General features: G+C 49.1%; 1 protein-coding gene across 2 annotated transcripts in view; it reads right to left on the reverse strand.

Annotated features, from left to right (window-relative positions):
* The window catches only part of LOC138497708 (membrane-spanning 4-domains subfamily A member 15-like), a 770802-nt gene that overhangs the window by 247922 nt on the left and 494899 nt on the right, over positions 1-27981 (reverse strand). For both annotated transcript variants that reach the window (XM_069621333.1, XM_069621334.1), the window contains exon 5: positions 24884-24940. In XM_069621333.1, coding sequence (XP_069477434.1) covers positions 24884-24940 — 57 coding nt within the window. The remainder of the gene's footprint in view (positions 1-24883; positions 24941-27981) is intronic.

Raw genomic sequence — 27981 nt, forward strand, 5'->3', positions numbered from 1 at the left:
CCATTTAAATAGCTATCCGAGTTACTCATCAATAGGTTGTTTGAAACCTAAGAGACTGCAATAATAACCAATATGCTTTAACCTGTTAAGCTCAAGTGTATTTTTAGGAGTATATTAATGATTTTACGCACACAATGTTTTAATGTTTATTGTTTTGATTTTTTCAAAAACCTCGATAACACAATCCATTTGACGTGGACTTTGATAGTGATGTAGTCAGCTATTAGAAATAAACAGAAAGCAACATGAAAAAAGAACTGGAATATTTGGATGAGTTTGGGGGGCATATGTTGGATGATCAGGAGGGGGAGGCTAACCCTATATGACATTGCCAAGTTTTATCACTGCTTTCTTTACCCTTGGAAACAAAACCCAAAGGCTCCCTGACCCTTCTCTTCAATGTATCCTGGCTATCCCACACAAAGTTTCAGTCCTGTTAAAAAATCCCTCTAAATGTAATGCCCCATTGCCAGAAGGCAGTACCCCAGCCTGCTGAGCAGGCAGGGGGTTAAACCCAAGTTCTGAGAATCAGTGGGATCAGGGGTTTATTAGAGGACTGGAAGCTTGAAATAGTAATACCTAAACAGTGGTATATACATTTAACAGACTTAAAACCTCTGAAGGAAATATAGACACTTGCTGATGGGACACTACTACCCCAGCCAGAGGTTAGAAACGTATCAAGAGTATGAACATCGGCTGAGAAAGCCAACATTTAATGAGGTGGAGCTTCTGGTCCTTACAGATAAGGTGGTGGCCCACTGTGAGGAGCTGTACTGAAGCAGGCAGAGGATGACTAGTGGCCAGCGGCAGACAGCAATATGGAACACCTTTGCCCAGAAGGTGTGAGCAGTAGCCAGTGTACCCAGTGATGGCGAGGACTGATGCAAAAGGTGGAACGATCTGAGGGTAAGGGTCCAGGGACTGCTATCCCAAAACCGCTGTGAGTCCCAGGCGACAAGAGAAGGCACTGTTGAGCCACTGGCACTCACCGCCTGGGAGGAGAAATACAGCGCAGTGCTGGAGCTCTTTGGGATAGATGAGTCGGCAGTGCAGAGGTGGGAGCTGGCAGCCAGGTGGCGGGAGGTGAGGGACCCCACCAAAATGCATGCATAAATGATATGATATGATATGGCATTTATAACATGCCTATACACAAGTGTTTCAAGGCGCAACGAGGCAAAGGGGGGGGCAAAGGGAAAACAGACAACGATCCTACTAGGCCAGGTGTCATTCAGATTGCGCAAGTGCATGGGAAGGGGGAAGAAGAAAAAAGTGAAAAGTGCGGGGGGGTGCGGGAGAGGGGAAAAGTGCAGTACATGGAAAAAGTAGAATAAATAAGATAAATAAGACGGCCAGCTGGTGGCAAGTGAAAGGAAGTGCAGACATAAGTGCTGGCAGGGGACTGTAGGGATACAGAACAGCGGTCCCCAGGTGCATGGGTTGCCAGGGAGGCAGTGCAGGTGGGTAATTAGCTGGGCCTGGGATCAGAAGGGTGGCGAGGTAACCAGTGCAGTTTCGGTCAGGAATTCAGCAGGGGAGAGAGGGAGAGAAAGCAGAAGCAAAGAGGAAGGTTTTGAGGCGCTACCGGAACCGGAGACGGTTCTCCTCAAGTTTCAGGGAGGCCGGAAGGATGTTCCAGAGAGAGGCCCCTGCCGAAGAGAGTGATCTGCCACCAACTCGTTTCTTGGAGAAACGACTGACCCTGAGGGAGTTGGAGGCGGATGAGCGAAGAGCTCGAGAAGGAAGATATATAGGAAGAGAGAGTTGAAGTTATTGCGGCCCCAGATCCCAGAAGGCCTTGTGTACAATGCAGAGGGTTTTAAACTTAATCCTCGCAGCCACTGGGAGCCAGTGCAGCGATTTCAGTCCTGGAGGGATACGATCCCTGGGCTTGAGGCCAAGGACAAGTCTCGCAGTCCTGTTCTGGATAAGTTGCAGAGGGCGGAGAGTAGAGGCAGGCAGATTTAGATAGCGGCTGTTACAATAGTCCAGCCTAGAGAGGACCAGGGCTCTGGCGACAGTGAGCTTCTGGGGGAAGGAGAGGAAAGGAAGAATACCTCTAAGGAGGTGCAGCTGGTAGTGTGACTTCTTGGAGACATCCGAGATGTGAGGGGAGATGGAGAGTGCAGAGTCGAAGATGACCCTGAGGTTTTTTGCCTTGCAGGTGGGAGTAGGAAGAGGGCCAAGGGAGGCCGGCCAGAGAGCAGCAGGGAAGGAGGGAGTGGGTGTGCCAATGAGTAGAATCTGAGTCTTGTTGGCATTAAGGCAGAGGTCGTTGGTGGCACACCACTCCTGGATGGCAGACAGACAGTCAGAGATGAGAGAAGGAGAGTCAGAGGTCGAGGGTAGCCTGAAAATGAGCTGGGTATCATCCGCATAGCACTGAAAGTTGGTACAGAGAGCGGCAATGCAGTGGGCAAGGAGTGCCAGGTATTGATTGAACAGCCAGGGGGAGAGGTTAGATCCCTGGGGGACACCACAGGCAGGGAAAAGATGTCAGAGAGGAAGGACCCAAGTTGGACCTTGGAGGGTCGTTGGAGAGGAAAGAAGTCAGCCACGCCAGAACCTGACCAGTGATACCCAGGTTATCACTGAGACGGTTGAGCAGGATGGCATGGTTGACAGTGTCAAAGGCAGAAGAGAGATCAAGCAAGATGATAATGCAAGGGGTGTTAGAGTCGAGGTTGGTGAGCAGGTCTTCACGGATGTTCAGGAGAGCAGTTTCCGTGCTTCTGGCAGCTCTGAAGCCAGACTGATGTTCATGAGGACAGCCAACAGCTTCAGTGTGGAGATTGAGCTGAGAGATGGCCAGTTTCTCCAGGAGCTTGCCCAGGAAGGGAGTGATAGTTAGCCAGGCAGGTGGGGTCGGCAGAGGGTTTCTTAAGAAGAGGGTGCACAAGGGAGTGCTTCAGGGGGGAAGGGAAGACTCCAGTGGCGAAGGAGTGATTGCAGAAATCAGCCAGGGCAGGAGCCAAGGAGTCAATGTGGTCCTTGATAGTTTTGGAGGAACAGGGGTGAACCTGTTTCGACAAACCTTTCATAGAACAGACTTGTCTAGAAACCTCATCTGCAGAGAACAGGGGAAAGGCAGAGAAGGAGGGAGGAGGGGAGGCTGCAGAAGGGCCAGAGGAAGAGCTGGGAATAGTGGGAGGGAAGCGAGAGGAGGAGAGTGAGGACAGGATGTCCTGAGTTTTAGAAGTGAAATGGGAAGCCAGCATATGAAGCCCCAGTGGACAATGGCACAAGTCAGCATACCCCAAAACTGAGAAAGCCAACAGGGCAGATTAACGGGTTGTCACATCAGCCACCCTCTACGTCAGTCATGGGGCATGGCACCAAGGGAACCCCTGAGCATCACAGCAGCGGGAAGGGCAGACAAGTGAACAAAACACAGCCCATGCGCACCACATCCCTACTGGCGCACTGTGTGCCAGCGTGAATGATGTGCATGAATGACCATGACACCATGCAGCAGTCACCGAAGCAAAAAGCTGTTCTAGTAGGCCTGCCCAATGAGGGCACACCAGACAAGCCACAGTGAAGTACATGTCACACACGCAGACATGTGCACAGCCTGCCTATCACTGTGCACCACAGTACAAAACTGCTGACAGCACAGCATTGCCCCATGGATCCATGAAAATGCCATGTAACATGCCAGCCCGCCCACCCCGACCCCATCATGTCATTGCCAACCGGGGAGGGGATGTGGGGCCATGAAGGTCCACAAACATGCATGTCAGACATAAGCCGGCCCTGCCCTACACAGACACAAACCAATGACCAACAGGCCATGGGTCTCACACCCATCACCACAGGCAACCCCATGAAGGTGGTCCCACATGCATCCTCCCAAGGCCAACCATGTCCACCTGCAGGTATCTGTGGGGTCACACTCTGTACCAATGAAATTGTGCCTTGCATGCCAACACATGCGGGTGAACTATACTTGACGACACTTCCTATGTCCTCTACAGGCACTCACACATTGCCAGAGGCCTCGGGGGAGGAGGACATTGTTGCAGGCCCATCAGAGAGTGGCTCTACTAGGCCCTCAGAGTCTGCCCCCCCCCACACAAAGGCACACACGATCCTCACCTCGGTACACAGACCGCTGTGCAATGCTTGCAGCCAGCAAGGCCAAGCCTGCCAGTGGCACTGCAGGCCCTGCGTCAACACCAGCAGCCACCAGTAGCAGTGCAGGCCAAGCAGTACCTACACCTGCAGCCGTATCCACGGACACAGAGCTGACAACTGCTGCCAGTGCCACTTAGGTGCAACAGGGGGACACCAGCCTGGAGTCTACCACTGACCAAGGCATACACTCCCCAGGGAGTATTGCACGCCATCAACGCCAAGCAACACCAGAGCCCGATGAGTACACTCCATCCTATGGCTCACCCGCATACAGCCCTAGACCAGTGGGAGCCCACCTCCCTAACTGCGTAGTCCGTCACGCAACGTGGTGCTGAAAGGCTGGATGACATGGAGCGTGGACAGCATGACATGGAGCCCATTGTGCATTCCCACTCCGACCACCTGCAGGCCATCAGGGAGAGTAGCCAGAGGGCCACAAGCAGGGTTGTGTGTCAAATGGTGCGGAACAGGGCCTAGATGAGTGCCAACACCTCTGCCCTGACACTCTATGCGCAACGTGTCCGGCAGATGATGGAGGGTGTCTCTGCCCTAGGGGAATCCATCCGGCAGGGCAATGGGTTGCAGCGGCAGCAGAACCTGGTAACCAGCTCTATCCTGTCTACATCCACAACACCCACAGAGTGTTCACAGGAGGGCATGCCGCAAAGACAGTTCCAGTGCCGTATTCGTGCAAAGTCACCATGGGCAGGCGGGGGTAGGAGGGGGACTTTCAATGACTCCGAGACACTGGCCGCCATGAGTGGCCATGCTGGGGCGTTGGTGGTGGGAAGGGGTAGGGGGGGATAGTGTTCTGGGGAGTTGGTGGTGGGAGGGAGGATAGCATGCTGGGGAGTTGATAACAATACATCTTTTGAACTGCATCAATGGGGGGACCTTGTTGATTGTGTCAAAGCTGTGTTTATTCACAATGGTGGGTCTCGCTCAATGGTAAATGCCTTGTGCCATGTACATGTGTTACAATAAATTGTCCATGAGGGCCTGGCGTGCAATTCTGCCATCCCTGACATCTCTGTTGATGCTTACTGCAGCCTCTGAATCATGATCAGCATACTCATCCTCTGGGGGTGGCATTTCTACATCAGGGGTAGCAGTACATTTCGCTGCATGCAGATATTGTGCAACATGCAACGGAGTAGCACAATTCGGTCAACTTCTTCAAGGGCTATATCAGTGCCCCCGCAGTGCAATAAAGGCAGTGAAAACGTGTCTTCACCAGGCCAAAGGAGCGCTCAATGCATATGCGGCTCCATCTGTGTGATTGGTTGTACGCTATCTCCTGCAGTGTTAGGGGATCCCTCAGAGGGGTCATAATCCAAGGCAGCTGCGGATATCCAGTGTCACCTACATGGGGAGAGACACCGCCATTAGACACTGTGTAACATGGGGGGTGGACTTTTACAGTATCATGGTAATGGACATCGGCCTGAGGTATATGCAGCATCAATCCATGGAGTGTGTCTGTCCTATGTCCGTGCATACTGTGTCACTCGTGTGATGTGCCCTGTCCCTTACAATCATGCGTTATGTGCTTTGTCTGTTGGTAACATGTGATGACATGGTGATATTCCTGTGTGGGTGTATTGCTCTGGTGCATGGGACATACTTGGTTGACTATGGCTAATCTGTACGTTTCTGGGTGCAGTGGTTTGCCCTTGTGGGTAGGTGTAAATGGGTGCATGTCAGTGGTACTGGCAGGGCTTCTGTTGCAAGGTTGTATGTGGCACTTTTTTCGTGGTCGTTGCTGTTTTTACATGTTGCATTCTGGTACCTGTATGTTGGTGTTAACAAATCCTGCTATATGTGTACAAGGGCTCAACCCTCATGTTGGGTGCAATATGTGCATGCTCCCTAGGCTGTACTGTGACGCTAGTATAGGAGGTGACCAGATCGAACTCTTGCATACATTTATCATGCAATGCTTTGTGTCTGTTTTACATCCAAAACCAACCCCCCGACACCCCAATTTGGTTATGTGCTCCGCAGCGAGTTGTACTCACCCACAATCCACGTCCGTTGTCCACGGTCCCTCTCCATGTATCCTGGGAGTGTGCTGTTCCGTAGCACAATGGAATCGTGGGTGGAACCTGGGTAGGGGGCACAGCAGTGGGTGATGATGAGGTTAAGGGTTACAGGTCGCCTGCACATTGAGGGAGTGGTAGTGTTTGCAGTTTCTGTACACTGCTTTGTGGGCCATGGGTGCCACCAACGCCATATGGGTGCTATCACATTTGGCATGTGTGCTATGGCATAGAACCGTGCCTTCATGGCATTCACCTGGGCTGGGGTAGTGGGCAGTGTGATGTGGTGTTGCACATGACGCAGGAGTGCATCCATCACCTGGCCCAACACTGTACAGATTAGCGTTAATAACGCCGGACATGTACTTGTGATGCGGCTGTGTTTGTGCCTCGTGTGGCCAACTGTAATAGCGCCAGATCTCGTGATCCGACAGAGTGGTATCGTCGCTGCTAATTACGTTACTGCCACTTTAAGGGTTACCGTCGGACTTGTGAGAGGCCCTTTGTCTTTTCATATTGCTTTCTTATTTACTCATTTAAGATCGACCTATAGGGGCTGGTGGATAGGTTATGGCTTCAAATATGCACTCTAAGCCCAAAAATGTAGGATCTTGACACAACTGCATCCTATACTTTGCAGACAGAGTATTGGGAGAAGTGTTCACCCCAGGCCCTGTCTAACAGCCTTGTGTTTGTGCTGATGCTCTTTTCGCAGAACAACTTGCTGGTGAGTTCGCCAAATTTGTTGTTGACTTTGGGAACGAACCTCAGCATGGGGAATGGCATTTAGGAAACTTTGGGGTAGGTACAGAAGATGTTTCCAGAAATGGTGTTCACTTATGCCTACTCTGTTGACATTTCTGTCCAGATCCCAGACCTCCACACCACAGGTGACTATTCCGCCAAATTTCCCTCTAAAAACGGTTTCAATTTCAGTCCTGAAATTATCCATGTATTTAATGACTAGGTTTTTGATGTTGCAGTCTCTGCTTGTACTTTCCAGACCATATTTGAGGAGCTAAAGATCCTGAGGTAGTTGAAACAATCTATAACCTCTCTTGGATCGCCATCTATTTTAAAACTGCCAATAATCATGACGTTTGATTTAACTTTGTTTAGAATGTATTGGTGCTCATTGCAATAGTTTGTCAATGCCATTAGTTGAGCTCTCGGGTCATTGGTATACTGGATAAAAGGATCGAATAGTCTGCATATAATAAAATCAGTGCTGGCTTCCCACAGATTGCAGGTGCGGCTTTAGAGGATTCCTCCACACATTTTGGCAGGTCATTGATATATAAACAGAAGAGGACTGGTGCTAATAGGCAACCCTGTTTAAATCGTCTTTTTGCGGGCATTTCTTCTGAAAGTTGACCACATGGGCAGTATATGATTTGCACAGTAGTTCTAAAATATAAGGCCCTGGGGAAGTGCAGAAGGGTGCTATTTATTCCCAGCTCTGCTGATTTGACCCATAGCCTCTCTCTGATGACCAGATCAAAGGCCAATAAGAAGTCCAGGAGGCTGCATAGATAGGCAACTTCTTGGCTACAGCTTTGTTGGCTATGTGCCAAAGGACAAAGACCTGGTCTATAGTGGATAGCCCACTTCTGAAAGCACCCTGTACCCATTTTAAAATGCTATTCCCCGCAATCCTCCCGTTACGTTATGACAGGATGACATGAAAGAAGATATTACAGTCAATATCTATGTGGACGGGGTCGTTCTTATATAAAAGAATAATGCTGGAATTTGACCAGGACACGGGATAGGTCCCATTTCTGACATAGAAAGAAAACACTGCCATTGACGACCTAGTCCACCAATTGCTGGTGTGTTTGAAGTTTTCCACAGTTTGATATTTGGACGTGGAGCTATATAAATGAATGCTTTTCTGAAATTATTTTTAGTAAATAATGTTGATATTTTCAGTAAATAATGTTGACATGGCATATACATCCCTCCCTTCTACTGATGTTATTTCCCTAATGTTGAATGTGGAGGAATGATTGTGAGTCTCTCTATTGACTATTTTATATTGTCAGTTATCTAGGGAAGTGGGAATCCCCTAATACATTACATTTTAGAATTGAGGATACATGGCCACCCCTGGCTGACGGTGGTCAGCAACACAGAAGTTTCAGGATGTTACAGATGTATTCAAAGATGAGGGGACAAGAGACAGGCCATATGGCAATTACAAAGGCCCCAGAGAAGGCAGCTGAGGGTGATAGGGATGGGTGGTTCACATTGTTACCTAGAGCGGATGATTATTGGTGGACAAGTAACAACATCCAAATAAATGAGGCGATAGCTGGATGAAAACAGCAATGGAGGGACAGGAGATGTCAGGATTAGTTGAGTGAAGGGCAGGGGCAAATTACAAGAAAACAGTTCAATTGAAGTGGAAGAGGGCTTTGCCGTGCCGGTAACAAAGCCAAATAAATGAACAAGCTACTCCTTGATTTGTTTCCCTTTCGTCTTTAGTTCAAGGCCAACCCAGAGAGGAACCAAATGGCTCACAAAACCAGCAACCACTGTCCCTGAGGAGGAGAAAGTGGGCGCAAACGTTACTTTGATTGGAATGGCACAGATTATTGAAGGGTGTCAGGACAGCAGCAATGCAGCGAGATCCATGTTCAATGAGATTGACTTCTATGCGTTGGGCTTCTGCCGAGTGATTATCTGAATGATCATATTATTACTATCCGTGGTAAATTAGTCTCTGAGGTGGATTATGGAACATTTTAATGTGCTTTAGCCAACAATGCGTTCTAAAAAAAACAAGCAAATTTAACTGCACCTGACTAGGGCGCATGTGCAGCGCAAAATACAATGTTCTAGGAGCATATATCTTATCAGCACTGCTAGCATTGGTAGTTGAGCAAATGTTTTTGAGCTGGGGAGAATGTTGTGAGTGAAACAGAGCGTGGGGGGTGTCATTTATGCATTTGTCATTAAGACACAGGATGTTGAGGTTGATTCCTGTTTCCACTTAATGCTAGTTTTGGTTTCTCAGTTGGGTCAAAACAGGCTGGCATTTATAGGCCAAAGACGTGGCCCCCTACTGTGTTCTGCACCTTGTATCTGTTGTTTGGTACTCACGAGGCATGAGTAGGGTGCATTAGGTTCTGCCTACTCACACGTTTATCATGTGTGTGGCTACCTGGTAAGAGGAATGCCAGAAATGTCTTAAGGAGCTGTATGAAAAGGTATTACTTTACTAGTGTGTCAACTTGCTAGACGAGGCAAAGGTCAGCATCTAGGAGTACACCCATATTTCCTGCTTACTACTAGAAAGGTAAACATATGAGCTAATTTTATAAAGTATCATTTGGCAAGGGGAGCCGTTACGTTTGCACTGCAATGCAAACAGCTCCCTGTCGCCAAATATTTGTCATTTGCACGGCATGGTGCAAAAGTGCAGGGAAAAAGGCGGCATACACGTGTGTACGCCACCTTTTGGGTTGCCCTTTTGCATTACGCTGTTCAAAATGGGTAAAAGCTTCCCAGCATGGGCAGCGTTTACTTTTCATTGGAAGTGCCACTTGCCATGCTTCCATGGCAAGCGACAGTTACAATTAAACCCTGCCTGACATGCGAGCAAGTCGGGCAGGGTTTAATTGTAATTGTAAACGTGTTCTGCCATGTGAGCGAGCTGGCAGCCGGTACAATGGATTCCTATAGTGTTGCCTGCATAATGCTGGTGCCTAAAGCTGGCGGACCCCATATGGATCGCCAGCATTTCCACAGGCATGATAATCCATGCAGATGCTAGAGCATTTGTATGGCAGAGAGGAAGGGAGGGGGTGGGAATGATAAGTTGCATTCCACCATTCCTCTCTGTCAAATGAAAGAAAATGAGCCGTAGCGTGAACGGAAGGCGTTAAAGCCTTACTCAAGGCTTTTTTTTACGGCTTCCATTCACGTTACGGCTCAGTGCAACTTGAGCTCCTCAGCAGGGAAACCTTGTTTTAAAGGGCACATAGATGCACTGGTGGAGCTAGGGAAGGGGCAGGTGGGGCCAATATAATCACTGCAACATAAGCTACTCCTCACACTAACACCTGTGTATTTAGTTTAGGATATTATCAGACTAAATAGCTGAGAGTGGTTATGCTGTAAAACTGCTCCTGCTGTGTGGCTACCTTCGTCTCCTTTTTCTGTTCGTCAGAAAACGACACAGCTACTCAGCATTGTTTAAAATATATGCAACAACAGTGACTGGTAGGTATTTCTGCTTCTTGTGAAATATGCTATTTACTAATTGGATCCTTCCTCAGTTTATCTGTTATTGATCAATAGTGATTGACAATACAGATCCCATATTTTCTAGAAGGGTGTTAGGGAGAATTCTCATGACATGGCTAATTTCCCTCTCCTAGTAAGTCCCCCAGCAGCTTTGCTGGACTTCTAGAGTAAATGTTTTTTCACTTAGTAAGAGTGTGAGCTTTTACCCCACTCTTACCCATGTTTTGCCATGTGTCTTTTACCTGTTTTTGTGATTGTGGACTCTGGAGTACACGACTCCAGTAGTCCCTTTCTTTTGTGTGTTACACAGCACCTTCCGTGCAGTGACACAGGGTTGTCCTTTGTAGACTTCCCACCAACTCCATTTCTGAGGTTGACTACAGTCCCCCAGAAAAGGGTAAAGTTGTTGCCATTAACTTTACTTAGTCATTTAAACCACATATCCAGTACACCCCATCCTCCATGGAGTACTGTAAAGGGTTACTTTGTATCCCTTTGTATCTGTACCTCCTAGAGCCTTGTTTCGCTCTTTTAACATTTAGACTTGGCTGGTGGCAGTGGTATCTACCCTAACTTTTCTACCGCGATTATACTATATAAATGTGGTATTGTTTTAGGCTAGTATATTAGCCTCAAACTTAAACCCGCTTGACCAAATACTTTTTCTTTTGGCTCCGGTTGGGTTTATTCGCCATTTCTTTTTGTTAAAGTCTATCTTGTGTTTTACTGGCTGCTGCAACTACCCCGTCCCAGTGAAGCCCTGCTGCAGTCCTGAACTATCTACCCTTCAACGACCAGAGAAGATCCAGTCCGGAGTCTTCTTCCCTTCAGCCTGGTGGGGATAACCAGCTCATCTTCCACAGCCAGAGGATCCTCTTCTTGGTCGAAATCGCTGCACACTGCTGTAGTGGTCCGGATAGCCATCTGAAGAGCCTCTCCTGTTTTTAAGGAGCGCACCTTTTATTCACCGTCGCTGTTGCCGGCTTCATCCCTGTGTGGTGCAGACCCCTCCAGACGTCCTCCTTCGCACCGAAGCTCCAGGAACCGTGGGTCTGCAGGAATCCAACAGGAACAACTGCCGTGGCACCAGCTTCTTCATTGAATAAGGTACTGTGTTCTTCTTGAGGAATCAGGGTGAATCCCTTTTCTTCATCTCCAAGGTTTGCCCTTGTCTTCCCTCCTTCTTATAACGTTTGCTTCCTCTGTTGACAATATCTAAGTACTCCTGGCAACATTGAATCTTGAACTGTCCGACTGTGTGATCCTCAACAACAGGAACCCGATTCCACTTGACACTGGCACTGGCCTATTGACTCCTTAATTTCCGTCAAATAGTGTTCTCTGATTCTGTCTGTCTTGACAAAAGTATTGCCTATGATTTTTACCCCCAGCTCTCGCTGGTTAACTCAGGTGCTAAGTGTGTTTTTGCCGCGGTGACATTTCTTGCTGCGGATACACGTTTCTTTAGTAAGACCGAACTGTCATTACTGACAAAAAGTGATCGCAAGTGTATTCTCGGTAACGTCTTTTGTTTCACAACACCAGTCCGTTAAAACACAGGGTACTTACCTTGAGTTAGAATGTGCCAAAGTGAATTGGTTGGTTGTAGTGTATTTTACGTGTGGTTTTGTACTAATAGAAGTGTTGTGCTTATAACGAATGGTTTAAAAAATAAATGTACTTATATTTTTTTACCTGAAACTTTGAGTCAGTGTTTGCTTGAGTCACAGTAATTGTGGTCCCTTTGTGTAATCTCTGCTACTGCTCATATACTCTTGAGATAAGCCTGGCTGCTCCACTTTAACATAGTAGGACAGGCTTGTGCCAAAGGTAAAACTTGTATTGCCACCTGTAGTCTTAATTGTGTGTAGTGGTTCCTAAGGGCACTGCACAGGATTCTGCCTAACAAAGGGTGCCGTTTGAATGATTGGGTGAGCAGTGATTGGTGTTTTCCTGAACAGCACTATGTAGCTGGACAGAGGCAAAGAAAGCAGAGCAGAGAGACCTGTCATCAGAGCAAAAGACGGGTACAGTAAGCCCATCTGTTGATGGCAAGGTAGGTGTCGCAACCTGTCCCTTGCATCCATTGTCACCTATAAAGCATCCAGTAAGTAGCACCCATACATTCATCTACCCACTCTTCGATAAATCAAATTACATTCCTCAATTATCCACTCACACCAAATCCACATTTCACACATTCATTAATCTATCTACACATCCAGATCCATCCATCTTTTCTTATCCACACAAGCGCACCCACATATACAAAAAACACCCTCAAATCAACCCAATCAGAAATAGAGAGATCGCCATCCAACATTCATCCAAACAGTTGTACTATTATATCCTTTTGTAATTCTCTCTATCCATAAACAAACATGTTTACCTATAAAAAGAAAGTTATACATTTGCCCCTAAACATATAACATATCGAAACATCCTCGCTATGTTGCACTTCCCTTAGATTATTTCCCTTCCGGAAGTACGTATGTGGGTATAGTTAACACACCTTATTATGCTTTGGATGGAAGATAATTTAATCTATTACCTTAACTTAAATACTATTTTGGAGAACCTCTTAAGGAAGTCTGTTTCCTTTTTAATTATTTTACTATGTTCCCCTTATCTCCACAGCAATACCATTTACTCTTGTGTAGCCTTGGATACAGTAATAAATAACTATGTCATTGCTTCACTACCACTGGCCTGAATTACAAAATCATGAAATTAAGAAATGCCTATGGTTGTTAATTATATGTAGATGAACCAGCACTGTGACATCATAATGAAGAAATTATAAGTTACTCACCTTAGTGACTAAAGTACTCTTAGTCCATAGTCCCCATTCCTCCATACTGCATGGTTGTCCCTTCCAAGGGACTGGAGACTGAACCTTTTTCACCAGAAAAAACCTTCTTCCCCTTTAAATTTAAAGGAGCATGGGCTGCCCCGACTCCACCCTCTGGCGCCACACCTCAGTCCCCATTGACGTGTCGACAATAGATTTAGCATTGCCTAATGACACCAGTATTATAAGGGGGGAGGATGGTGGGATGTATGGAGGAAAGGAGACTATAGACTAAGAGTATGTTAGTCACTACAGTGAGTGACTCATAATTACTCTTATGCCCCGTCCCTTTCCTCCATTCTGCATGGGCGATTACAACTGAATGTAGCTCCAGGGTGGAGAGGAGACAGATTCCTGAGAACTGCCTGTCCGAAAACCGCACCCGATCTAGAGCTGGCATCCAAACAGTAGTGCTTGCAGAAAGCCGAGGGAGTAGCCCTAGTGGCTGCCCTGCTTATGACTTGCCAAGGGAAATGGCGCTTGAATGCGATGGCCGTTGCCTTGGCCCTGACTGCATGGGCGTGCATGTTTGCCGGAAGTGGCTTGTGCTGGCCATCGTATGCTTCTTTGATGGCGGCGACCATCCAGCAGGATATGGAGGCCTTGGAGGCCTGATAGCCTGGTCTTGCACCTCCGAAAGTGACAAACAGGCGCCTGATTTGCAGAAGCCCTTGGTCCTGTGAAGGTAGAATTTCAGGGCCCGCCTAACATCAAGGCAGTGCAGAACCCTCTGTGCCTCGTCCTTAGGATCGGCTAAAAAAATATAGGAAGGACTATTTCCTCGTTCAAACGGAAAGCATACGGCACCTTAGGCAGAAATGCTGGGTGTGTCCGCAGGACTACTTTGTCCCTGTGAAAGGTAGTATATGGTTCTGAGGCGACCAGCACCTGTATTTCGCGGACTCTGCAAGCTGAGGGTGAGGCCGACTAGTAAGGCCGTCTTAATGGTGACCAGCCTGATGTCCGCGGATGTCATTGGCTCAAACGGTTCAAGACTATGTTCAGGTCCCACACGGGGTGTGGCCTCCTGATGGGCGGGTAGAGCCTTGCGAGCCCCGCTAAATGTTTCTTGACAATCGGATTGGAGGAGGAGAAGGCCCCCTCCTTCCGGATTCCTATAAGCCCTGATCGCTGTGAGGTAAGTGCGGCAGGTGTCCACCTGCACGCCAGAGTGGGTGAAGTGCGCTGAGAAGGAGAGCACGTCGTCCAAAGTACATGCCAGGCGGTCGATTTCCTTGTCCATGTATTTTTATACTGGGCCCTTGTAGCCTTGCGCCCTGTATGATTTCCAGATTAGCCTGGGAGAGGCTGAGGTGCCTAAGCATTACCTGATGAGGAACCACGCTGTGAGGGCTAGTTTCTATGGCGCGGGGTGGATGGCCCTGCCACCCTGCTGTGACAGAAGATGTGCTGGGCCCGTCGGTAGGTGAATGGGTGGCATCTCTGAGTGGCTGAGCAGCTCTGAGAACCATGGCCTGGCCGGCCACCAAGGAGCAATTAGAATGAAGTTGAGCTGGCGATACTCTTTGATCTTGCAAATCACTCTGAATCAGCGGAGTGGACGGGAAGGCGTACGCTGTCATGCCATTCCACTGAATCCGAAATGCGTCACCCAGGGAGCCGAGGCCCTGTCCCTGCCAGGAGGCAAACTGAGGGCACTTCTTGTTGTGCAGGGTGGCAAAGAGATCCACCTGGGGGAGACCCCATCTGTTGAAGATCTCCTGAATAACAATGTCATTTAGCTGCCACTCGTAATTGTCCGCTTCCAACCTGCTGAGCCTGTCCGCCTCCAGGTTGGATTCCCCCGGAAGGTGGACTGCCGTGAGGTAGATGTCGTCTTCCAGGGCCCACTCCCACATGCCGATTGCCAGTCTGCACAGAGGTGGGGATCTGGCGCCTCCCTGCTTGTTGACATAGTACATGCTGGTAGAGTTGCCTGTCTGGATGAGGATGACCTTGCCCCTGAGAAGTGGAAAGAATGCTCTGAGCGCTAGCCAGATGGCGTTCAGCTCCAACCAATTTATGTGGTACTCCTGCTTTGGTCGAGTCCAGGTGCTTTGGACCGAGAGATCGTCCAAGGTGGCTCCCCAGCCCGCGAGTGAGGAGTCTGTGGTGATGGTGACCTGCGGGGTGGGTGGCCGGAAGGGCTTGCCCTTCCGTAGGTTGCAGTCCCTGGACCACCAAGTGAGGTCCTGGTGGAGAGATGGAGGAATGTTGATCATCTCGGATTGAGTGCCCCGCTCCTGGTTCCATGAGGCCGCAAAGTGCAGCTGAATCCTCCTCATCCTCAGTCTCGTGTGTGGAACGGCTTCTGTGTGGAACGGCTGGAAGGACCACCGCCAAGAGACCCAGGAGATGCTGGTACCCCAATGCCGAGGTCACCTCTCTGCTGAGGAAGTGGCCTCTTGGTGAACACCTTCTCGGAGCAAGTGTCCCAGATGAGGCCCAAGAATGTCAGAGTCTGCGTGGGCTGCAGCTGTGACTTCTTGAGATTGAGCGAAAAGCCCAGACCGTGCAGGGTGTTCATAAGGGCATGGGAAGACTGATGAGACGCTTCCAGAGATGTAGCCCTGACGAGCCAGTCGTCGAGGTATGGGTAGAGGTGGAGGCCCTGCGCTCTGAGGAGGGCAACCACAGTATTCATGAGTCTGGTATTCATGGTGGAGTCAATATGGCCAACGGTGGATTCCATGAGGTCCTGTGCCACCAGCTTGGCATCCGCCAATCCAGCCTTTAAACGTGATTGGCTCTGTGCAGGGAGTTTCGGGAGGAAGTCCGCAATTTCCTACCATAACCTTTGGTTAGCGGCAGCCAGCATGACATCGGCGTTGACCTGACGGAGATGCAAGGACGCAATGGAATACAGCTTCTTCCTGTACGCCTCCAAGATATTCACCTCCTTGCCTAGCAGCGTCACTGAGGAGGAGGCAGAGGATGACTGAGGCTTTGAGTATAGTGATGCTGCAGCGATCACTGAGGAGTGCGGCTGAGGATGGGCCGATAGCAAGAGTGTATCCCCTTACATCTGCCTGTACTTCGCGTCCAGGTGTAGATTGACCGGCTGGACAGAGTGGGGTTTGAGCCAATCCTTTTTAGCTAGGGAGACTACATCGGTCTGCAATGGAATTCCTGTTTTGGCAGAGGGGCGTCTCGTGAGGACCTCAGCAAGCACCGCCTCTGCCGGTTGCTTGACCTCGGGTTGTGGTAGGCCCAGATACTCTGCCAGCCCCATAAGACGTTCGTGTAAGAACTTGGCTGATGAGGGCGTGTCAGAGTCCTCCTCCTCATCCATGTCCTGTGGGTCAGGAGGATCCTGTGTAGGTGCGGGAGTAGCGGGCGCCGGAGGCTGGGGTACAGGGACCGGAGCCAGAGGCTGTGGGAGAGGCTGGTATGGAACCGCCTGAGGAATCGGCTGGGGGTCCAGAGGCAGAGGTTGCATTCGGCCCCTTAGCCATCTTGGTTGTTGATACTCGTAAAGAGTGTTGGGCCCGTCCCCTTACTTTCCACACATCACCACTTCTATACAGAAAGATGTGTGTTGAACACATGTCACCATAATGTGTATGCATGTGTCTCTGTGCTGGGTTTTATATAATGTTGCCTACCTGAGAAGCAATGGGCCAGTCTACAAGGGAATATAGTGGGAGGTGCAACATAACTGATACATTTAGAATGAGAGCCTATTGTGGGACAGCTGTATGGATATTGAGAGGAAAACAAACTGGGTTACAGTGAAGGATACACTACATACATAGCTGATGCACGTAATGAAAATCTGAGATTAAATAAGGAACAAGTTACTTACCTGTAACTGTTGTTCTCCAGCATGGGGTCTGGCATGGATTCACATGCTCATAAAGAATAGATAGCTATACACAATGCACAACCAGGGGAGGTGGCAAGGATCAACATTAAGCATCTCAACATTAAGCATCTCTTACCTCCTCACCAGGCTCACCTTCAAGCGAACAGGTTGCGCAGCACTGCCTGGCCGACTCTGGACTCCTCCCTGGAATCCCTGTCGAGGCAGTAGAACTTCGTGAAGGTGTGCATCGACCTCCATGTAGCAGCCCTGCAGATGTCAAGCAGGGGTACACCAGACAGGAATGCTGTAGTTGCAGCGATCGCTCTGGCCGAATGAGCTCTCGGACGGCCAGGCAACGGTCGGTTTGCCAACCGGTGACAATGGGTGATGCAGCCGGAGAGCCACCTAGAAATGTAAGCGTTGGAGAGGGCCTTCCGATGATTCACAGGGCTAATTATTATTATTATTATTAAAGTTCACAAAAAGTTGCGACGTCTTCCGGAAACTCTTTGTGAGGTTCACATAGAACTTCAGCGCTCTAGCCACATCCAGCGAGTGCAACGTCCTCTCAGCGGGCGACAAATTAATCGGGAAGAATACAGGTAACACCAAGGGCTTGTTTAGATGAAAGTCCGACGAAACCTCGAGCCTGAAGGAGGGGTGCATCCGCAGATCTACCCTTGTCTCGTGGAATGTCAAATAAGGTTGTTTACAAGAGAGGGCCTAGATCTCTCCCACTCGTCGTGCTCAGGCGATGGCCACAAGAAAAGCTGCTTTGCATGACAAAAATGTCAGAGGTGCTGAATGCATAGGCTCGAACGGACGACCCATGAGCCTAGTAAGCACCACATTGAGCTCCCACACCAGGGCTGGTACCTTCACCGGCGGGAAAGAGCGAAGTAGTCCTTTGACCAACTCCTTGACCAATCGATGCGACCACAGGGATGATCGTCCAGGAGATCTGGTGTAGCCGGAGATAGCCGCTAGATGAACTTTGATGGAAGCGTGGGCCAGTCCAGCCTTGGCCAATGACAGCAAATACGTTAATACCTGCGGAGCCATGACTCATAGAGGCTTGATCTTCTTCCATTTATGTTTGTAGCATTTAAATTTAGACGGTGCTCTGACCTTGGCAAGCATTTCCTCATAGCTCCCAAATTCTAACGCTGCAGGAGCCAGGCCTGCAGGTTCGGCGATCCTGGTGCAAAATTGCACCTCCTTCCCTGGCGAGAAGATCTGCGACCACAGGTAGTTTGACTCGAGGGGCTGCTGACATGTCGAGAAGGTCCGGGTACCATATCTGTCTCGGCCACGCTGGTGCGACGAGGATCATCCTGCACAGGGACCGTCTGAGTGGACTGACTAGTCGAAGAAGCAACAGCAACGGAGGGAATAGAAAAAAGCCATCCCAGGGGAATGAGAATGCGTCCCCCATGCTCCCTTGCTGGGGAAACCTGCTGGTGAATCTCCAGCACTTTGTGTTTGTCGCTGTCGCAAATAGATCGACCTGGGGATTGCCCCATCTGCGGAACAGGAGATACACTTGGTCCTGCCAAAGCTCCCACTCGTGGCAAGAATGCAGCTCCCTGCTGAGGGAGTCGGCAACAGTGTTCTTTACTCCTGCCAGGTGGAACGGGATGAGGAACATCCCCTGGGCGACAGCCCAGTGCCACAGTCCCTGAGCTTCTTTGGAGAACGCTGGGGACCTGGTGCCCCCATGCATCCTGATGTAGAACATGGTGGGGTGTTGTCCATGAAGACCGCACCACCTTGCCCTTGAGGGATGGAAGGAAAGAATTGAGGGCCCAAAACACTGCCCGCAGCTCCAACACGTTGATGTGCAACACCTTCTCCTCCAGCAGCCACAGGTCTCTTGCGTGAAGGCTTCCAGTGTGAGCTAAAGTGGGGTCTGGAAATCCGCACCACTGGACAGATGCACACGAACTCCCCACCACCATATCACTCAATGGAAACTCTTGTTGAGTGTGATCTTGTCCTCGAAGCTTCCAGACACTTGTATCCAACGGGCGTCGAGGAACACATCCGCAGCCTGCACAATTGAATGAGGTATATGCATGACGACATCATGCTGAGCAGAGACTTGATGGACCTCACCATTGCTATCTTCAGAGCCAACAGCTGTTGTACCTTGCCCAAGATGGCCACTATCCTCTCCTCCGACGGACACGCCAGGCACGGCACTGTGTTGAGGTGCGCTCCCAGAAACAGCACTTCCTGCGATGGAGTCAAGCAGGACTTTGCATAGTTTATTGAGAACCCCAGTTCCGTCAGGAGCTGGACTGTCCTCGCCATGTGGCCGACGGCAATGTCTTTTGAGCTGGCCAGTCAGTCGTCCAGATAAGGCTATACATGGATCCCTCGTAGACGCAGCTCTGCCACCACCTGCGGCAGGCACTTGGTGAAAACCCTTGGAGCTGACTTCAATCCGAGGGAAGGGCCTTGAACTGGTAATGTTGCCCTTGAACCACGAAGCGGAGAAACTTGCGGTGCCCGTTGTGGATGGGGCTGTGAATAAGCATCCTCCAGGTCCAGCGACAACAGGAAATCCCCCCTTCTAGCTGTCCGAGAACGTGTTGAAAAGTCACCATCCAGAACTTTTGGGACCTGATGTACTTGTTCAGACGACGGAGGTCTAGGATGGGCTTCAATCCGCCAGTCTCTTTGAGGAGGAAATAACAAGAGTACACTCCGGAACCCCGGATGCCTCTTTGGGACGAGCTCTATCGTGCCCTTTTGTAGCAGGGCCCGCACCTCCAGCAGCAGCTGAGGGCCGTGGTTTTCCTGCCGGGCCACTGGTGTTATTTGCTGACACTTTTGTTGGAATTCCAGGGTGTGTCCGTTGGCGAGAGCATCCAGCACCCAACTGTCAGTGGAGATGGTCTTACACACGCTAACGAAGTTCACCAACAAGCCTCCCACCGGGGTGCATGGGTGGGGTCTCGCTGCCACTGCTGGTTCAATCCTGCTTCAACGTCGAAGCGTCGCCTTGGTTGCCCTGGCGACAATGATGTCCTCCTCCAGATTTGGCACGGCCCCTGTAAGTCTCCTGGGCTGAAGAGCGGGAGAGTTGACGGTAGGACGTAGTACCTCCACCGAATCCTTCGTAAGAACCTTGGGATTTTCCGCCAGAAGTCCGAAAGGAAGGTCGTCATTGTTGAAGCATGCCCAAGGCACGAGCCGTCTCAGTGTCCGCCTTGGTGGACTGAAGAGACTCATCCACGGTCTTCCCCAACAGATTGTCCCTGTCGAAGGGCATGTCCAACACCTTCGACTGAACATCCTGGCGAAAATTAGTGGCGCTCAGCCAGCCCCACCGACGAAGGCAAACGTTGTTGCCCATTTGGCGGGATCCCGTGTCGGCGATGTCCGTGACTATTGTAATGGCGTGGTCCAAAGCCACCTCGCCTTCCTGTAAGATCTCCAAAGCTTCCAGCCTTGTCGGGAAGGCAGATGGGGAGCAGGTGCAAGTAGTTCTAGGTCACCTGGCCTAAGCCTGCCGCTCTTTTTCATCACTTAGCAAGCCCCGCCCACCTGGTGCCTTCCTGCTTGCTGCTCTTTTTCCCTACTTAAGGAGCCCTCCAGCCTCCTTTCCTTTGCAGATGGGGAGCAGGTGCAAGAGGATCTAGGTCACCTGGCCTAAGCACCACCCACCTTCTTAGCCCTGCCTCTTCATTCCTGCTCTTAACTATTAGATCAAGGGCGTCTCTCGCCCGGGCGTCCTAAGCGAAGGGCAGACGAAGAAAAGGACAATTCCTGTTTGGACCTGTTCGGACCAGGAGCCAGGGCCCGACCCCCAGCTCAGACAGCAGGTAAGCATGCACCAACATGTGTTACTCCCTCTGTCCCCACAGGCCATCCCCACCCCCTATGGTCCCCCTGTGATGTTCCCTTTGTGCCTCCACATTTGCGCCCCCTATCCCCTCTCAAGCCTACTTCTGCAGGAGTCTGTCCTGATAAATTCTGGTTTCACCATCACCGTCTTGTGGCCAATGCTGGATTTGACTTTTTTTTATGGACTTCATTCATTCACGGTGCGTCACCCTTTCTCAACTCTCATGCTGGATTTCCTTTGCATCTTGTACTCATGGTGGCCCTGCATCATGCTGTTCCCATCTTCCTCTTGTATCCTGGCTTGCAACATTATGTGTTACTACTTACGTCTGCAATTGTATTCACTCTCCCCTCTTGCTTCTCCACTCTTTTGACTGATAACTCTCTGTTCTCTCCTCCTTTCCCTTCTCCCTTTTCCTATCTCATCCCCTTACTTTCTACTATGCACTTAATCTATCAGAATTGTCCCTGGACCTAGTATGATAGCAACCTCGTCTGTCTCCTCCCACCTCCCCTTACTGTTTTTTCCTCCCCACACCCCCTCTAGCACTATCTGAAATGTCATCAGGCCTAGTATGATAGTCGCTTGTTCTGTTCCTCCCCTACCTTTCTGCACCCCTCTCCCTCGCCTCTTGTTTTTCTCCGGCTCTACCAGAAATGTCGTCAGGCCTAGTACGGTAGTTAATTTCACATCCTTACTGTTCATGGCCTGTAAGAATGTCATTGTATTTTCCCTTGTTCCCTCCCTTGCCTTGAAGTGCTTTGAAACACATTGTCTATAGGCGCTATATAAATAAACTATCATATCATATCATATCTAGGAAGTCCAGGAGGGGAGCAATCTTGAACCAGAGCTCCCTGTCGTAACGTCCCACAATGGCGAGGACGTTGGCGGCCTTGATGGTAGTCGCTGCTGACGTGATAACTCTTTGCCCCATGGCATCCGACTTCTTCCCCTCACTGTCACTGGGGAGGAGTCAAAGATTTCTTCTTCGATGCCGCTGACACTACCGAGTCCGGGGATGGAAGGGACCGCAAGCACTTGGGTGCAGAGTCTGGCACCCTGTATTTCTTCTCATAACGGTCCCGCTTCACCGGGGCCGAGGAAGGGTTCTTGATGAGGGCCAACCCCTTGTCCCAAATATCATCCAAGAGTGGGATTGAAAGTATGGTCTTCCTCTTCACCTCGCGCCGCTGGTATAGGAAACCCTCTTTCTTCTTCTCCTCAGGGACAAGCTGGAACAGCTCCAAAGCCCTGGAGATCATGGCGTGGAACGAGCCAATCTCGTTGGGCGGTGAAGATCTGGGCGGGGCACACGGGAGATCTCCCAACCCCCCCTCGTCGTCTGTGCCAGTGCCTGTCGTCGCATCCATCTCAGGGAGACGGATCCAGACAGGAGAGGGAGGCGAAGGGTGGCAAGGAGGCAGATGGTGAACTCTCTTCTTGAATGGTGGTTCCCCTGATGGTACCGGCCCCGCGGTTGGGGCCGCCGGCGCAAGAGGCATCCTCATCCGGATCTCCGAGCATAGGGTATGCAGAGCAGCGAAAGTGCCCACCGAGATATCTCCAGGTGGTTGCTGAGGTGGCTGTGGTGACATAGGTGAGGGTGTTTGCGGCTTAGGCTGGTCCTCCAAGTCCTCAACACCCTGCCTCTCCTCGTCCGTCTCCTCGTCGTCGCCTTCATCGGGATCCTTCCTGTAGGGCCTGCTCTCGACAGAGCGTTCCTCCTGCAAGGTCTAAAGGTTGGTAAACTCCTCCTCTGGGGAGATATCCGTGCCCTTGAGGGCTACTGTGCCCCCCCTTCGCCGCGACCAAGGGAGATGGTTTCAGTGAAATGATAGGCATCATCTTCTCCAGTGTCTTTTCGATGGGATGAAAAGAGGACTCCCTCCTGGAAGGGAGGGACACTCTTGCCTTTGGGGCCTTGCCCTGTGAATCCGCGACGGCGGTCTTCGCGAGGGACGCCACCACTCCTTCGATGGAAGATTGGGCCTTTGTCTGATGGACCTGGGCCTTCACGGCCTTGGTCAAGCCCACAGCCCTCACCTTAGGGGGAGGCTCTGAGCCCCGCTCCCCCTTGGCCTTCTCCAGAGGGCATGTCTGGGTCTTCTCCAAGAGCTTGCCCGGATGGACCAACTTCTTCTTCTTCGAAGATCCTGAGCGTTGGCTCATAGTCGAAGCCGTCAGATACGCTGTACTCGCCCTGGCCGCAGAGGAGCCTGTCGCAATGGCGCTCCCAGTGTCAGCAGATTCACGGTGCTTAGCCTTATGTTGGGCCCCCGTGGGAGGAGCGCTCTGAAAGGTCTTAGAAGACCGCTCAACCTTCTTCTGGGCAGGGGAGGCATGCTGCCGGGACTCACCTATAGCAGGGGCCTGGAGCCACTCGCTGAGATGCCTGCGCCGGTCGCTCTGCGTGCGGGGCACCATATCCGACAGAACGCACAGTCATACTCCACATGCGTCGGGCCCGAGTGTAGGCAGTAGAGGCTCATGGAATGCCCGTCATCCGAAAAGATGTTCCGCAAGCCGCAGTCTGGGCAAACCTTGAACAGGGGTGCCGAGTCCTTCTCATCCGCCATGTGCTTGCAGTGTAGGCCTTGAAAAAGCTTCTGGAATCCTCCAAGAAGTTAATTCGCCTTTGAGGGGTGCTGAAGAATCTGAAAATGGGTCCCCGTTAATCGGAAGGTAGATCGATGGAACTTGAGGCTCGATTGACCGAAAAAATGTGAACACTTTTAAAAAGTGCAAAACGCAGTAAAAAGCCCGAGAGCTAAGCACAAGGACTCCCACTACTTAAATGTGCGGTAAAAATCTGAAGATGGCTGCCAGAGGAGGGGCTTAGGTGGAGGGCAGTCATTGGCTGGGGGCAGTATGACCCAGAGACCAGTGATTGGTTGTTAGGAGAAAGACAGTTCAGAAATCAAACTGAAACCGATTTTTTCTTTACTGAGGATTCCCTGCCTGACGACAGGGAATATTCATGAGCATGTGAATCCATGCCAGACCCCATGCTGGAGAAGCAGGTCACTACTCATTTCCACAGTCTCAGGACTTGGGTACATACTAATACTAAAAATAGTAATAGGTAGTACAGTATTACTATTGGTAGTAATAATAATAGTAATAGTATCTCATTTAATATAGTAGTCATGCAGAATTCCTAACATGCTCTGTAACGATTAGTAAACGTATTAGCCATTTTCTTATGGTGATCAATGTATCAACCTCAAAAGGATCAAGGGCTGAAACAACCTCAACATATTTGATCCTTTCTCCGTAACACATATACCAGAGGCACATACTTAGCTTCTTGGGCTATCTTGCAGGCAACAACAGTAGCTTAATTTGCAGCTGGTCCTCACATGGATCTTGATAAGAAGAACTTATTTGCAGCTAATCTTCACATCCCCCTTCAACTCATATAGGTGTAGGCTTTGGTTTATTTTGTGGATATTGAGGTTGGGGATTGGTAGGGGTTTATGTTTTGTCCTTTTTTTTTTGTTGTGTTTTGTGTTATCACATCTTGCCATGAGATAGGAGGGTGGGGATGTTTTCGGATTTCGTTTTGAATAGCTGTTACTTTAGTAGTAATTTGCATTTTGTTGCACTGATGTATATGGAGTAATCTTTTGCTTGTTCCCATTCTGTTGTTACTCAGTTGTATTATTTTTTGTATAATTATTAAATAAAGTTGATAAAAAAAAGAACATATTACACAGACACCAATTCATCTTTACAAAAAAATAAACTATCGAGGAAAATAACGTCATCACTACATTTTTCAGTTTTGTTTTATTGTATGTACCCATACAAAGAAATAGGGCCTTAGGAAGACCACCTTTTACCACATGGGTAGAAATAATAAGGGGCGGGCCGTTGTTCTCAAATAAAACTCATACATATCACAGTGGCCAATGCAGCCAGTTTTACCAAGCAAAACTCACCAGACAGTCAGTTACTTTCTTCTCTGCTGAGATGGACAGACTTCCAGAGATTATGAACTAATGGAGGAAGAAGAAATGATTTGTAAAACATTTGTTTGATAAATATGCTCAAGGTTTTCACTTAAACTAACTAATCAACTTTATATACTGCATTCGGAACACATACCTAGGCGGTGATGATGGCTTTGTATTTCTCCCAACATATAAATGTTGAACATATAGTATTTTGAAAACTCAATTAGCTGAGTCACCAAAACAAGCAAGCAGAGCAACCCCTTACATCGAGGGTGTGTATTAAAGGGCCTTCACCCCACCCGACATGCACATTTATAGGATAAAAAGATCCACTCTCACTGATGTCTTTTTTGCACAAATATTAGTTAAAAGCAACTGTAGTATCACCGCTGTATCTGCCTGCAGAGTGAATGTAGAATGTTGATGGTATGACATCAGCAGTGCGTGGTGAGCTCATTCTGAGAGAGTCAGCTGGTGTAGATATGAAGATATGCATGACCCGGTAGGTTTGCTGTAGGCAGGTCTCCTGCTTCTGCATTCCTCTAACTGCTGCTTCAACTAAAGATTCCTTTTTAATGAACTACAGAAAGCCACCTGATTCCAGTGTTATCTCATTACTTACCTCCCAGGCAGGACAGTTCAGTAACCACATACCATTTTAAACAGGGAGGTTAATTTTTATAGTTTTACCTTTGTACCCAGAAGCATTTTCTCTATCCCCGAGTGTATGCAAAGTCCCATCGCCTTGAGATCATAGCCTGAAAACAAACATATAATGGAAAAATACACATATCAGGATCATGCTGCTCATGGACCGACCTCTGTTAGGGAGATTTATCATTTTTATGCTTCATACCCTCTCCTAGTGAGACCCCCAGAACTTTTTGCTGGACTTCTGGACCTTTTTCTTTCAATCCAGAATGAGTGGAGCCCTTTTCCTCTCATTCATTCTTGTGGGCACTGTCTATTGGAACTCTATTCTTTGTACTATACCTGTACTATGGAGTCTCTCTGCTCCATAGCTCTTAAAGGCATCTGTTTCTTTACAACTGCAGCACACAGCTCCATATGGGCAGTGTTGCTGGGGATCCTCAGGATACTGCTTTAGGATTCCTTTTCTACATCCTCAAGTAACTAAAGTTTTTAAGTTTAGAGAGATACTTAGTATCTCCCCCAAAACTCTATAGTCTGAGAGATTGGCACACACCATCTTCATTGGAATGCCAGAGGGATACCTAGTATCCACCTTCTCTGCTCCTGTGACTTTTTTTAGTCACATAAACAATCACCTAGTTATGGCTGGTGGCAGTAGACATGTTCTACCAACTATTGTCTATATTTTATACCACAGGCTATGTCCATAGCTTCAGTAGTGCACAATAGGGGCGCCCAAGTACCAACTTTTTTTTCCCATTACTAGTGTGGTTGTTCTTTGTTAGCCCGTCTTTTACCATTCTGGTTTCCCTGCCTAGGCTCCAGAGTGTCTGGGAAGACAGGAAGTGGGGGAGGAGTTTTCTACCCTCTGTCCTTTGTCTGTCAGAGTGCCTGAATAGGTCCAGCTACCAAAGGGGGTCTGGCTTTCCTGATTGGACAGCCAAACGCCCCTTTCTGTAAAATGCTAAGAGAGACTGCAGAGGAGTGTGTGCTGGCACTGTATAAAAGGTGAGGCTTCTGGAGTGAAAATCAAGTTGACCACTTGAAGCTGAAGTAACTGAAGAAGATGACAACTGGACACGCCCGAAGACCCTTTGCAACACTGTGAAGCAACAACGGCTGTCCTGACCCTGTTTTCTGTAGAACAGAGGAGCTCCGACGAGGACGACTACTTCTCTTTGGCTGGTTGGAACAACCAGTACCAAGACGAACTTTGAAACCATCTCCCAAGGTCTGAGGAGTTTCCATAGCTGTGGAACACCAATACCAGGAGACCTACTGGCCATTTCAAGTGCATTGCTGTGAAAATGCTGATTTTGTCCAAATCTTTGCTGAACCCATAAGGACACTCCAGTGATTCGATCCAACTCACCCAGACCCCCTCAACAGAGCGTGGGACTGTAGGAAGCAAAGAAGATTGGCAGGGTGATCAGTGTCCTTTGTTGGTGCAGCAGAAAAGGTGCAGGTCCTCCCTCGAGACTGCTGCAAAGAGATCCCATCCATTGTCCTGCCTTCAGTCATCAGACCAAGTAATCGGAGGTCGGATCCAGAGGTACAACATTGCGGAGCATCCAGCACAAACCTTTTCATCTAACCTAACTTACTATGGAGAAAAAGGTATTGCTTACCCGATTCCTAGAAATCGCTCAAGAGAGTTGGAGTGCAAGTAGAGGTGTCCAGGGCAACCCCCTCTTACCACAAACCCAAGCCACTGCTTGTGTCCCCTTCACTAGTCCGTTTTTAAGGTATCCCTTATTAGTTGTTAACTTGCTGCTTCAATGACACTAGAAACTGGAAGAAATCCACAGCAACTCTTGGTAATTCACTGCTTGTCAAGACTTCACGCCCACTCCAAACTGCCTTTAGCTAGGGTTGTGTTCTTGGACTTCAAGGACTGACTAGGCAAAGAAACCGTCCCTAGAACCTTGAACTAAGCTTAGGTTACACTAACTACCAATTTTCCTCCCTTTAAGTGACATTACTGTATGTGTTTGCAGAGTAAATGCATTATCGCATAAACCGTTCAAAACCACATGAGTGCACAATAACCGATAATACGATGACATTGTCTGTTCCCTTTCTAACGTTGCTACAAATGTAACCGCGAACAAACACAAAAGTGAAAGTGCCCGTTGAAGTGTATTATCAAGTATTCCTAAGTGTTCCAATACAAACGTCTGAAGTATTTAAAGTGATTCTGTTGCAAATATAATCAATATATACTTTTTATATAAATATAAGCGTAAGTGCTTCTTTGCTGTACCAGTCTAACTAAGATTCGGTGTGCTTATCTACAGCTCACATCTTCCTCTTAAGATAAGCCTGACTGCTCTGCCACTCTACCAAGATCCCGAGCTAGTACAGACTGATACTAAGAGTTAGGGATCTACAGCTGCCGCTGTGCCTCCCCAGCCCCTCCCTGCTCACAG

The sequence above is a fragment of the Ambystoma mexicanum genome, chromosome 5q, assembly GCF_040938575.1.
Source record: "Ambystoma mexicanum isolate Mex_15411 chromosome 5q, UKY_AmexF1_1, whole genome shotgun sequence".
NCBI classification, from domain to species: domain Eukaryota; kingdom Metazoa; phylum Chordata; class Amphibia; order Caudata; family Ambystomatidae; genus Ambystoma; species Ambystoma mexicanum.